This window comes from Myotis lucifugus, unplaced genomic scaffold, assembly GCF_000147115.1.
Source record: "Myotis lucifugus unplaced genomic scaffold, Myoluc2.0 scaffold_5, whole genome shotgun sequence".
Lineage (NCBI taxonomy): Eukaryota > Metazoa > Chordata > Mammalia > Chiroptera > Vespertilionidae > Myotis > Myotis lucifugus.
The window spans coordinates 11792074-11806045 of NW_005871053.1; the positions used below are offsets into that span (position 1 = coordinate 11792074).

Below are 13972 nucleotides of genomic sequence, written 5' to 3' on the forward strand. Positions count from 1 at the left end.
TAGGGTTGCCATGCAAAGGCACAATGAACTAATAAAATATGGGAACCTCTGTCATATATTCTTTCCTTTAAATTGTTTTAGGAAATATATTATATAGGGGTGATGACTAGTTTTGGATAGTTATCTTCACATTATAAAACAGGAAACAATGATTGTTTAAATGTTTTATAAGCAACTTAACTGAGTGAAGGATAACATAAGACACTGAAAACATTACTAGTTTTTCTAACATATATAATTTGATTCTATTGGGCTGTGTTTTCTACTAGAGTTCAGCACACTAAAAAAAAAAAAAAGACTGTGCAGCTTTTAATCACAAACAATTCAGTGTAAAGAATGGCAAAACACAAAACAGTGGATACATACTAATCTGCTACTTTGAAAAAAGAAACCCATAGCTAAAATTTGTGCAAAGATGTAAACTAGAACCAAGACATTTTGGGTACTGAGGACTTTGGTGGGTGGGGTAAAAAATTATGAACCAGCATTTAAAAATAAAAAGGAAATACAATATTAGATTAAGAAATGTTTAGTAAAGAAACCTAGAAAGCAATGAAAATAGAAAAAGCAAATTGATACTAAAAGTATTTTAATACACAATTTGCACAGTCCATATGAAGCACTTACATTTTACATATTCTCCTGGTTAAATAAAGCATTTAAAAAATACTCCAGAACCTGAAAGTTTAATAATATTCACCTGTTAATACACACAAATCACTGGATGGTCAGAACGTTTTTACCTAAGCATATATATTTTCTGTGACTAACTCTCAAGTTAGGTAGGTAAATTTTGCCTATATACATCTCAAAACAACCAAACAAGAAGCCAAAAACTAGAGTCAATTTTTCTTACAAGTCAAATTAACATATTTATATGGTTTTAGAACACTTAAACTGGAGGGCCAAGGATATAATAGTGTTCCTAATACTGGGAAATTTGGGGAAATTAAAAAGCAAATGGGCTTTTCTACTAGATAGTAATGCAAATTCCAAGTGTGACCTTAAAAGCTTGCTGAGGCAAAAGACATATCGCAATCAGAAGCATCATGACTAAACATTTATACTAGGATTTATTCCTCAACCTTCTGGAAATCGTCACTGCTGGCTAAATTCTTAAAGAAGTTCCGTATTATTAAACACTTCTCAGTTTTTTCCCCCCCTAATACAAATTCTATATCTCCATGGGTAAAATAAAATTGTATTTTAGTTGATTTATTTCCATTATTTACCTTTTAATAAAATAAAGGTTAAATAAAACAATTTTAAAAATAGAAAAACAAACTATTTATTATAGTATAGTTTATTTAATACAAACTATAAAAATTGATAGTTTCAGTTTAAATTCCATAAAATGCAGTTTGCAGAAAACAATTTAACAGTTACTAGACTAATGATAAGAGAAGCAGCATTGTCAAACACTTTACAATTGTAACAAGAGCTTTATTCCTAAATTTCATTAAAAATATATACATCACAGTGACTTTGAACTAGGAAAAGAAGTGCTTTAACTTGGTTTTTCCCTTCCACAATGAGAGCCGCCACAACTTTTAACATCCCCACATACAAATGCCCAATTCATGTATTGATTCTTCAAAACATTATAAACACTCAAAGGGGAAGAAAATACACATTGGTAAACAGGAATTTGCTTTAATAAGAAAAGGGGTGGGGAAACACAAGTCAGTCCCTTCACTCCCTCCTGTGCCTCAACAAATCCCTTTTCCTACCTTGCTAATGGAATTTTAAAAATTTATGTGATTTTTCTTTTCCTTTAATATTGACTTTTTGTGTCACAGCCCAGCCCAAAGTTTGCCTTTGCCTGAATCCTTTAAAGGCAGCTGGAAAGCCCACTACAGGCAGGAGTCAGCCAGTGCTGTATTTCCTGGAGTTTACTTTTAAACAAGTATTTATAACAAAACACATTTTCACGATAAAACAGTTATAAAACTACAATCCTTGGAGACTCCATTCAATTCTAAATGTATGAATACTAAACTGAATAATTATAGTAAACATGTCCAAAAGGTGACAGAAAAGTATGACGTTTGTTTCTCTATAACAATCATCTATATGGTGTATATTTAAAGTACCTTCTGGTGAAGGTAAACGAAATAAGTTTCTATACAAATTTATTAAAGGTTCAAAGTATGATTTAAAAAAATTGCCACCTAGGGTGAAGCACAATGAACTACTTATTAAAAAACATACTAACGTGAAAACAAATTAGAATTGTCAGTTAATACCGTACTCAAAATACCAGAAACCCAATGTGTTCCTGTCCTTAACATTAAGAAATTTTTACTTTTCAGTTTCCTATCTATCACTGGGTACAAGAATCAAAAGCAATTCAATAAAGCCAATATGAATCAATATCACACTTGTGCAGATGATTTATCAGTCAAATTCTTTAAAAATTCTGTGAAGGCTTTAAGGAACTACAATGTTATAAATTCTCTAACTGTATAATTTTAAATATTTTAAAGCAATCAAGCAGCTCCTCTACTGCTCATTTAGAATCAATCACTCTGTTGTGTCAATTTCTGTGGAAGATGGTTTATCCAGAAAGTGTTCACTTGAAATAATAATCATGAAAAATTTCTCAGATATTGCGCCAGGCAAGAAAGACAACCTTATTTCAATATCTTTAAGAGAATATTAAGTCAAAGATACTTAGAGGTTCCCAGCTGGTGTGCCTCAGTGGTTGAGCATTAACCTATGAACCAGGAGGTCACTGTTCGATTCCTGGTCAGGGCACATGCCCGGTTTGTGGACTCAATCCCCAGTAGGGGGTGTGTAGGAGGCAGCTGATCAATGATTATCTCTCATCATTGATGTTTCTCTCTCTTCTCTCCCTCTCCCTTCCTCTCTGGAATTAATTATATATATTTTAAAAGATTCTTAAAGGTAAACTGTAAGCTCAGACATAACTATAAAATAACAAGAAGGTATTAAATAGCTGACTTTTAGGAAAACTGAGTGTGTTCAAAGTAATAACTAAAGGTGGTACAACTATTAAAAATGTTAGTAGGAGGAAAGGACCATTTGAGCTGTGTGCTATTCACATGCAAAGGAAGACTTGAGGTACAATAAATGCTATTTAGTCATTTTCTAAATGTATATTCTGAATATAAAACCTACCTGACTGACACCTATCATCTCCTTTGCCAAAATCTGTTCTATTGTTAAAACAGCTTATAAAGCTATTTTTTTTAAAGGCTTAGCATGGAGTTGGTCTTCTGATAACCAAAATAAAAGACTACTCATAGAAATTACTAAATTTTCCCCCTATTGTTACTTGCCTATAATTCTCAGTAGATAAAGCTCTGGGATCAGACAATACAGAAGTATGTTTACTTATCATGACTTTTTTTAAAAAATAGAACTTGATTAGAAATCCTTTCTTAAATAGCATCTTTCTTGATTTGCAAAAAGTATATAACAAAGATTTTAAAAATGCAATTTACTGAATTTAAAATAAACAACAACTAATTTAAAATATGTAAGAGGTTATACACTCAAGACTCAATTACCCTAATGTGGGTGTGTGTTCAAAAGTTTCAAAGGAATCAACCACCCTGAATTATCATAAACACCTATTACTTTTATAATCAAGGAAAAAACTTAGAAATGACTCCACTGTGGATATTTTTTTCAAGGAATTCCAAACAATCATATAATCATTACCCTATTACTCATTATGTAAACAGCTACTACCATAATGCCAAATGTATCATTAATGTATTAATCATATTATGTTAAGCACTGCTTCATTTAGTACTAACAGCATTGACTAGCTACTGGGTTTACCAAGAGACTGCCTTGGTAATAGAGTTGACACTATATTGACAAATATTAAAGTACAAAACACTCTAGAAGTTACTATTAATTGGAATTCTGAAATTTCTTTTCAAATGAGGCAGGTTTTGTGTTTGGATGTTCAGTATTTTATTTAGAAATTACAGAATAAAAGGCCACACATCACAAATATAGCAATGTACAACACATAAAATTCTAAATGGACTTTAGATACCTTTAGTGTTTAACTGTTAGCTATCAAATTTTGCAATTTTCTACTCTAAGTGGCAATGTTATACATGCCCAGTTAAAATAATGTTAACAGTAATGGTATAAACCATCTGAATAGAAAGAAACCAGTCATAAACATGCTATAGCCTACTGTGATACATATATTAAAAAGAGATATTTTCTTGCCATTTGAAACAGCTATGAGAATTAGTGCAGTTTAAGTTAAACAAACACACACACACACACACACACACACACACACACACACGAACACAAATAAAACATGCGGAATTAACACTCAACTCTATATAGGTCAGTGGCCAAAAAAGAGAAGTCTTGTCAATACTAACAACTTTTAGAATCAAACTTAAGAGTTGCACAAGTGGTATCCTTAGTGAGAAAAGAAGATAATAAAACAAGGTTCTCTAAAAGCAAATGAAAGCAACATAGATTGAGAATCACAGTCTGATCTTCCAGGATTACTTGTCAGATGCTGTAATATAACAGCAAGTCAAGCTTAATCAGTACATCAACTGAAAAAAATACTCAACTATTTTTAGAGACAGTTAAGTAAAACAGAACTAGACATGAAAAATATCATGAAACAAGCTACGAGTGGAACTATAAAGAACAGCATATGAAGTACTATATAAAGAACCAAATATCTATTTTAAAGCACAAATTACTATAACATCAAAAGTAATGCCTTAAGATCTCAAGTTATTAGGATCCTATTTCTGCGTAAAAATTGCTATAAGCCTCTATCATAAATCCAATCAGAAAATCTTTGTAAGATTTCTTTTATCAAGTGGCTTCTAAAGTTACTTTGATCATGAGTAACACAAGCTTTTGTAACAATGTATTCCAACAATCAGTTATATTTGTTTCCAAATGGCTGATCACACAAATTAAGGGATAGCATGTTTGCTATTGGCTGATTGTTGCAACACAAAAATGTATACATGAAATAGTGAAACACAGCACACAGTATTACACCAAAGTATTTTTCTCATTTCAAGTTTATTAAAACTTTAGCAGTACAAATTATCCAGCTTGCAGATTATCAAAAGATCAACTCAATAAAGTCCATGTTTAAAAAAAAAAAAAAAGGACAAACATAAACAACCCAAAACAATGAGAAGAGAGAAACAACATAAAGGAGATTCATCAGCAAGTCTCTAAAACTTAAAATTTGAGACAGAATGGAAATAAAGTTTATACAACTCACTCATCCACTTTTGTCTTCATCTGTTCCAGGGCTTGATTCATGATCAAATTTTTTATTTTTATCATGTGCATGGTCATTTTCTTGACCCTTTGATTTTTGGTTTTCTTTTTCCACTGAGGATCTGGTCTTCTCATCCTCCTTATGTTTTAATGTGGAGAACTTTAATTCATTGTCCTGACTACTTTGTTTTATTTTTGCGAATGGACTTTGATCTCTATCAGCCTTCTTATCCCTGTTATCATTTGAACTATTATGATCACGATTTTTAGAGTGCATTCTCCTCTCACCCTCAGAATTTTCTTTTCTGTGTGAACTCTTACCTTCTTGGTTTCTATATTTTTCTTTGTTCCTGCTTTGACTTTCTTCTCTCTCTGAGCTCCTTGAATCTCTTCTCCTTCTCTTTCTATCTTTACTTCTCGATCGTCCTGGTGTAGCTCTTCTCTCTCGGCTCCGTGACCTTCCTCTTCTCCTGTACTCCTGCTCTCTGTATCTATGGTACTCCTTGCTTCTGCTACGATCACGGTCATGGCTTCTGGATCGCACTCTTCTGCTCCTGTCTCTACTTCTGCTTCGTTCCCTTGTTCTACTATTGTAACTGTGTTTGCCTTTAGTTGTATCACGTTCTCTGCTTCTAGACTGTGCACGCCTATCCTTTTCCTTACTTTTATTATGATCATGCTCATTACTTTTTGATTCTAACTGTTTAGACTTCTCTTTACTTCTACTCCTTTCCTGATCTTTTCCTTTAGAATCGGACTTTTCTTTTTCTTTTGTATTCTCATGATCCTTTTCTTTACTCCTTGACCTCATCCTCTTTTCTTCATGTCTATTATGCTTTGTATCCCTTTCCTTACTCTTTGATTTCTCTTTGCTTTTACTCCTACTTTTAGATTTGGCCCTTTTCTTCACCTTGTTTTTATTATACTTATCATCTTTCTCTGAATTTCTTCTGACGTCTCTCTCTTTGCTGCTAGATTTATGGTCTTTAATTTTCTTTTCCTTTTCACTTTTTCTGTTTGGACTCTCAGACACATGCCTGAGATCAGTTATTTTCTTCTCTTTTACTCTAACAGGGCTTCTTTGATTTTCTTTTACTTCATTTAACTCACTCCTAAAATAGAAGAGGGAAAAAAAAGCCTTTTTATTAAGAAAAAACTGGTGTCATTAGCTAGAATGATATTCTATTTTCCTTAAGATATCCAGAAACGGCTACAAATAACTGGATGTACTATAGTAAAAAAAATAAAAAATATTTTTTTCACACTTGAAATAATATAGTTAAATCTTACTTATCCCCTTTGATCCATCTTTCACCACTTGATACTCTCATTCTTTGAGCTCTCTGCATCTCTTGCCTCCAATGTGGAGGAGTCTCACTCCGTCTGAAACGATCCCTTGATCTGGATCTAGATGGAGTTCGATAACGCTTAAGAAAATAAAAAGGGAAAAATTAACATATAAAAATATAAAAGCATTTTACCATAGCTGAAGTATACATATTTCCAGGTTCAAATAAAGTGTCTGATATTTCTATGCCCTCTAAAATAACTAAAATTTCCCCAATTTTCAGTTAGGAAACCAATGAGAAATACTTTAAAAACATACTGAAATTCCAAATAAGCATTAACCACAGAAACTCTACCCATCCACATCTTCTCTAGAGAACTGTCTTCAGTGGTTCTCAACCTTCCTAATGCTGAGACCCTTTAATACAGTTCCTCATGTTGTGGTGACCCCCAACCATAAAATTATTTTCGTTGCTACTTCATAACTGTAATTTTGCTACTGTTATGAATCGTAATGTAAATATCTGATATGCTATGTGTTTTCCGATGGTCGCGACCTACAGGTTGAGAACTGCTGAAATGATGATAAAGCAGAATAGGTTCAAGAACCCTCACAAGTTGCCAAGTTCCAATTTGGAAGTATGTGATCTTGATGTTTCAAAGCAAAAAGTCCCATATTTATTAAAAAACAACAAACAAAAAACAAGTAAATGTACAGATATTCATCTATTCAACTGGTACTTTTTCAACTCTTAGGATGGCCAACAACTCTACCACATACTGAAGAAACATTAGTGAGTCAAGACACACCTGATTTTGCTCTCTTGGAACTTACATTCTACAAGGTTAGAAGAACAGAGACAGACATATTATCACAGATATGAAGCATATATTCAACCACAATTAGACTGAATATAAAAGGAGAAGTAAAAGGCGCTCAGGAAATATATAACAAAGACATCTAACCTAGTGTAGGGAAAAGGTGGAAAAGTTAAATGACAAGTAAAAGCTAAAAACTACGGAATATGTATGAGTTACCTAGGCAAGGGTAAGGAAAAGGAGATAAAAGGAGGTGAGGATAGATGGGTGAGGAAGAACATGTTAGGCATAGAAATATACCATGTTTGAAGGTGCTGAGATAGGAAGAAATAGCATGTTTTCGAAATGATCAGAAGACAGATCACTGTGGCTAAAACAAAATTGCAAAGGAAATTAGCACTTGATAATCTGATGAAGCAAGCAAGGACTAGCTTTTGTGAGGTCTTGTAGGCTATGGTAACTATTTTGGATTTATCATTAGGACAACAACAAAGGAGTGACATAATTAGATTTTCATTTTCAAATGATCACTCTGGAGAAGAGATTACATCAGTGATTCTCAAAGTGTGGTTTAGGAATCACAAGACTCACTATGGTCTAGGGCAGTGGTTGGCAAACCACGGCTCCTGAGCCACGTGCGGCTCTTTGGCCCCTTGAGTGTGGCTCTTCCACAAAATACCACGTGTGGGCACGCACGTACAGTGCGATTGAAACTTCGTGGCCCATGCGCAGAAGTCGGTTTTCGGAAAGAAGATAGACGAAACAAGTATACGAGACGAGTGTGGATGGGAGAGTTGGAAAGGGCCGACCTCAGCGAACGTACCTCAATCAGATTGAGGACGTTTTTAGCAAAGGCCAGCTTTGTTAAGTTAATAACAATGTACCTACCTATATAGTTTAAGTTTAAAAAATTTGGCTCTCAAAAGAAATTTCAATCGTTGTACTGTTGATATTTGGCTCTGTTGACTAATGAGTTTGCCGACCACTGGTCTACGGCAGTGGGTGGCAAACTGCGGCTCACGAGCCACATGCGGCTCTTTGGCCCCTTGAGTGTGGTCACGAAGTTTCAATCGCACTGTACATGTGCGCCTGCACGTGGTATTTTGTGGAAGAGCCACACTCAAGGGGCCGCAGTTTGCCAACCACTGGTCTAGGGCAGTGGTTCTCAACCTTGGCTGCACATTAGAATCACCTGGGAATCTTTTTTTTTTAAAATATATTTTATTGATTTTTAAAAAAATATATTTTATTGGTTTTTTACAGAGAGGGGAGAGGAATAGAGAGCAAGAAACATCGATGAGAGAGAAACATCAATCAGCTGCCTCCCGCACATCTCCCACTGGGGATGTGCCCGCAACCAAGGTACATGCCCTTGACCAGAATCGAACCTAGGACCTTTCAATCCGCAGGCCGATGCTTTATCCATTGAGCCAAACTGGCTAGGGCTGATTTTTTTTTTTTTTTTTACAGAGAGGAAGGGAGAAGGATAGAGAGTTAGAAACATCGATGAGAGAGATGGATCAGCTGCCTCCTGCACACTCCCTACTGGGGATATGCCCGCAACCAAGGTACATGCCCTTGACTGGACTCTTGAGTCCGCAGGCTGACGCTCTATCCACTGAGCCAAACTGGTCAGGGCACCCGGGAATCTTTTTAAAATCCTGATTTGTGGGCCTCATCCTCCGGAAATTGTTTCTTTGTTATGGGGTGAGGCCACAACATTAGTAACAAAGAAACAGAATTTCCGGAGGATAAAGCCCAGAAATCAGGATTTTAAAAAGATTCCCAGGTGATTCTAATGTGCAGCCAAGGTTCAGAACCACTGGTCTAGGGATTTGTAAGGTCAAAATTATTTTCATAATATCACATTATTTGCCTTCTCCATTTTCATTCTTTATCTCGCAATGGAGTTTTTCAGAGACGATATGGCATGTTTTTTGTTAGTTTGTTTTGCTTTTGGTTTTTTGTTTTGTTTTTTTCAAATATATTTTATTGATTTTTTACAGAGAGGAAGGGAGAGGGATAGAGAGTTAGAAACATTGATGAGAGAGAAACATCGATTAGCTGCCTCCTGCACACCCCCTACTGGGGATGTGCCTGCAACCAAGGTACATGCCCTTGACCAGAATTGAACCTGGGACCCTTCAGTCCACAGGCCGACACCCTATCCACTGAGCCAAACCAGTTAGGGCAATATGGCATGTTTTGATGTCTTTGCTTTCACAGCTAATGGATTATGTGCTTATATATGGCAGTTTTGTGTTTTAAATGCTACTCAGTTTTAATTTCCAGAAGAGTAAATATTAATAGATATAATCCACATCAACAAAAGCTCTTTTGAATCCTCAATAATTTTTAAGAGTATAAAGAAGTCCTAAGACAAAGAAGTTTGAGAACTGCCATGAAAACAGTTAGGAAGGTATTTACAGTTCTGAGAACATATGATGAATTGAATTAAGATTACTGGAGTGGAGTTTGAGAGAAGCAGATAGATTTCAGAGTATTTAGGAGGCTAAACTGAGAGGACTTGATGATGAATAAGATATATATGGTAGCAAAGAAAGGGGGAAAACAAAATGATTCTTGGGCTTGAAATTTAAGTAACTGACGTGGTGGTGTTTGTCATGAGACCCGGAATCTAAAGGAAGATTAGGTCTGAAGAGAAAGTGCTTATTGTATATACTGAGTTTGAGGTGCCCAGTAAGCAACTAAATGGCTGTCAAATAAGCCTTTGGTGAGAGAAGAACAGATGAAAATTTGACATTTATCAGCATATAGGGAGCCACTGAAGCCATGGGAGTGATGAGATTATCCAAGGAGCATATGCAAAATGAGAAGAGTTGGAACCCTGTTGTAGCACAATATTTAAAAGTGGGGTAGAAGGGTATGAACTGGCACTGGAAATGCAAGATGGAATAGCCAGAGATAGGAAGAAAATATGATGGGAGTAAAGCAAAAAGAGTATTACAAGTAGGGATATTAAGTAAGACAAAGACTGAAAGGATCCACTGGATTTTGTGACAGGAAGCTGACCACATGCCAAGTGCTGTTTTCAGCAGAATGGTAGAAGACAAACTGAAATGGCTGAGGAATGAGTAGGAAGTAAATAAATAATATACTAAATATACCCAAGTTTCTAAAATGCTGAAAACACAGTAGATATCTAAATCTGATAGGGATAATCTAGTAAAGACAAAGGGGGGAGGGAGAAATTAGGTAAAGGGGGAGTAAGGGGAGATATCTGTAATACTATCAACAATAAAAATATATTTAAAAAAGGGGATGAAATATAAGAATAGAGTTAATTTTTAACAACAGTAGAGATGTAGTGGTCAGGAAGGGGGCACAGCAAAGACCTTCATCTCATTTTACACCATGTATCTGTAAAAATTCATTAACATCCCATGGATTTTAAGTTTGGAAGTACTAACACAAACACGTTACTATGAAAAGAGAACATAATTCAATACCCACACCTACTCTGAATTTTAGTTATTTACATATATAACTATTTAAGAAACATTCAAATTAATTTAAGATAAATGCAATACTATTAAGATTTATGGGAAGGCCAAGCTGGTTTAGCTCAGTTGGCCTGTGGACTGAAGGGTCCCAGGTTCAATCCCCAGTAGGGGGTGTGCAGAAGGCAGCCAATCAATGATTCTCTCACATTATTAATGATTCTATCTCTCTCTCTCTCCTGCTCCCTTCCTCTCTGAAATAAATAAAAAAAGATTTATGGGAAAAGAATCACCTACCCTCGGTCCTCTTCCTTTAATTTTCCTGCCAGACCTAGTAACTAAAAGTCGCCTCTGGTATGAAGCAGGCTGGGAATTAAGTAGATTACTAGAAGGAAGCAAAGAGAAAATTAAAACATTATTTTATAAAAATAAATCTGGGAAATATAGCTTTGCTGATCTAAAGTAATAAATTTAAAATCGTATATAATTAGTGGTTTCCAACCAGGAATGTTATCAATGCCTAGCAGGTATCTGGAAAAGTCTGGAAGCATTTTTTCAACAGTCAATGTCTAAAGACGGTGCTATTGGTAATAAGTGCCCAGAAGTGAGGAATGCTAAAACCTTGGAATGCATGATGAAGAACTATTTTGCCCCCAAATTCCAATTGTAGCCTGTTGAGAAACATTGTTATATAATCATTACTAAGACGAAGTTAACCTGACAGTGCTAAGGAAAATCACCAGAAGAGTTTAGTATAGGCTATATGCTGTTGAGAGAATAGTTTTAAAACTTCCTTATTCCAAAGTACCTTATTATCTTACTAGAGACCCGGTGCACAAAATTTGTGCACTGGGCGGGGGGTGGGGGGTGGTGTCCCCCCAAGCCCTGCCTGTGCCCTCTGGCAGTCTGGGAGCCCTCAGGGGATGTCCAACTGATGGCTTAGGACGGCTCCCAATGGGGAGCCGGCCTAAGCCGGCAGTTGGATAGACTTAGCGCTGCCGCGAGGCGGGAGAAGCTCCTGCCACCACTGCTACGCTCGCTCGCCAGCCATGAGCACGGCTTCTGGCTGAGTGGCGCTCCCTCTGTGGGAGTGCACTGACCACTAGGGGGTAGCTCCTGCATTGAGCGTCTGCCCCTTGGTGGTCAGTGCGCATCATAGCAACTGGTCCTTCTGTCATTCTGTCAATTTGCATAATAGTCTTTTATTATATAGGATGAGTTGTTCATTGATAATAAAACTATAGTGAAGTGTAATTATTGTGAATTAAGCAGAAACAATGTAGTCTGAATTAGCAAGATGTTTATACCATGGTTTATACCTAAAAGGAAAACTATTTTCAAATAATGAGTTAATACTGATTAGCATTAACAATATCCATGTAAGTTATATTTGAAAAGGTCATTCTAAAGTAGTTCAAAATTTTCTCTTTAATATTTACTTCCTTAGAAACATCTTAATACCTGAGGAAAAATAAAAATCCAATCAATCAATATTAAAATAACAAAGACTTAATTTTATGTTTTTACTGTATTATGAAAGTATGGGGGGGTTGCTCAGAATTGTATTACTTTTATAACATTCTTCTTTGTTCATAAATAAGAGAAAGACTTCAAAGAGAAAGACTTCAATTTTTATTACCAAAATATCATAAATCATGCAAGGAAAAGAGCATTTTTTCCCTATCAGAGAAAATGGTTTTTACTTAAAAGTTTAATGTATACAAAATAATTGAAGTGTAAACTTCAAATGGGTGCATGTTATTTTATGTAAATTTGTCTTCAATGAAGTTCATTTTAAAAAGAAAAAAGTTTAATGTATACAAATAACACAGTAAAACACATCTCATTTTTAAATGGAATTGATTTAGAATTCCATTTAACATCTTTTTAGCATTTACAGTGCTTATTTTTCTTAAAAAGTAACTTTTACTCAAAATCTATTTGCACTGTCAATTTATCCATTCAGCTGTGCAGTTATTAGCAAAAAAGAGCTTTATGAACATTACCCTATAAAGGAAGATTTCAATCTTGTGACAAAGTCACCAATTAAATCTTGTCTAAAATAAGTACATACTTTTTTTTTTTTCCCCAGAGAGATTGCGTTAAAGATTGTAAGGCACTACAAGATATACACATGTACATACCACTCTCTCTCTCTGTCTCTTTCTCTGTTTTTCCTTTCTTTCTCATCAGCTTTAGGAGGACTTTTTCTCATTAGAAATCTATTTTCAGGTATAGGAGGGATCTCTTCTGGACGGACAGTAGACTGGGGTTGTGCATCAAGATTTTCGGCCTCACTTCCACTAGATGCGCTTAATAGAAACACAAAACAAGTTTCATTTAGTTATTACATGCCTACTCCAAATGTACAATTGTTGGTATTTCTTTACTTTAAGATATCACAATATATACACCATCCATCCTATACCCGTGACAAACCAACTAACTAACCAAAAATTAAAACCAAACATCTCCATTGTCACAGTTTCAAAAAAGATTTCCCACTAAAATGGGCCCAAAATATGAAATTCCTTGGACAATGTAAACTTAAATAAACTTAAAATACTTTAAAATACAGGTAAAGAAATTAGTTGTTTTAGAGGAAATAGGTATAAAAGACAAATTTTAGTAATAACACATTATTTCAGACAAAACAGGGTAAACAAATACAGTAACATCTGCTTTCTATCCTATGCAAAGGATATTGGAGCAAAGAAAATGAAGGACAAAAAAGCAAGGTAGACTGCTACAAAAAATAAGGAAAACAATAGTTGGTTTACTTCAATTCTCACTAATCTAATATTCCATTCATAATTACAAACCTATAAAACCAAAAGCATAATTACATTGAGTTCAGACAAAATTAACTGAATGGTTTTGTTGAAAATAGAATATACCCAAATTTAATCTAGAGACTGTAGAATACCAAAATGATCTTATACTTCATGCTATAAAATATTTCTATTTTAATGGTCCCATATAATTGATCCAAAATCCCCAAAGAATTATTTATAAACAAGGAAATATATATATATATATATATATATATATGCCTAAGCAACCATCACAACTGAACGGACAACTAAACAGGCTGCGTGGGGCAACCAGGCCGGCAGGGGTGCCCAGCCCAGGGGGGGGGGGGGGGGGGG

At 35.0% G+C, this 13972-nt stretch overlaps 1 protein-coding gene across 7 annotated transcripts in view; it reads right to left on the bottom strand.

Annotated features, from left to right (window-relative positions):
• Positions 1-5030: 5030 nt before the first annotated feature.
• PPIG (peptidylprolyl isomerase G) overlaps positions 5031-13972 on the bottom strand; it is a 41226-nt gene continuing 32284 nt past the window's right edge. For all 7 annotated transcript variants that reach the window (XM_023745147.1, XM_014445508.2, XM_014445497.2 and 4 more), the window contains 4 exons: positions 12968-13135; positions 11121-11208; positions 6547-6683; positions 5031-6368 (listed from right to left, as the gene is read on the bottom strand). In XM_023745147.1, coding sequence (XP_023600915.1) covers positions 5258-6368; positions 6547-6683; positions 11121-11208; positions 12968-13135 — 1504 coding nt within the window. In that variant the 3' untranslated portion in view covers positions 5031-5257. The remainder of the gene's footprint in view (positions 6369-6546; positions 6684-11120; positions 11209-12967; positions 13136-13972) is intronic.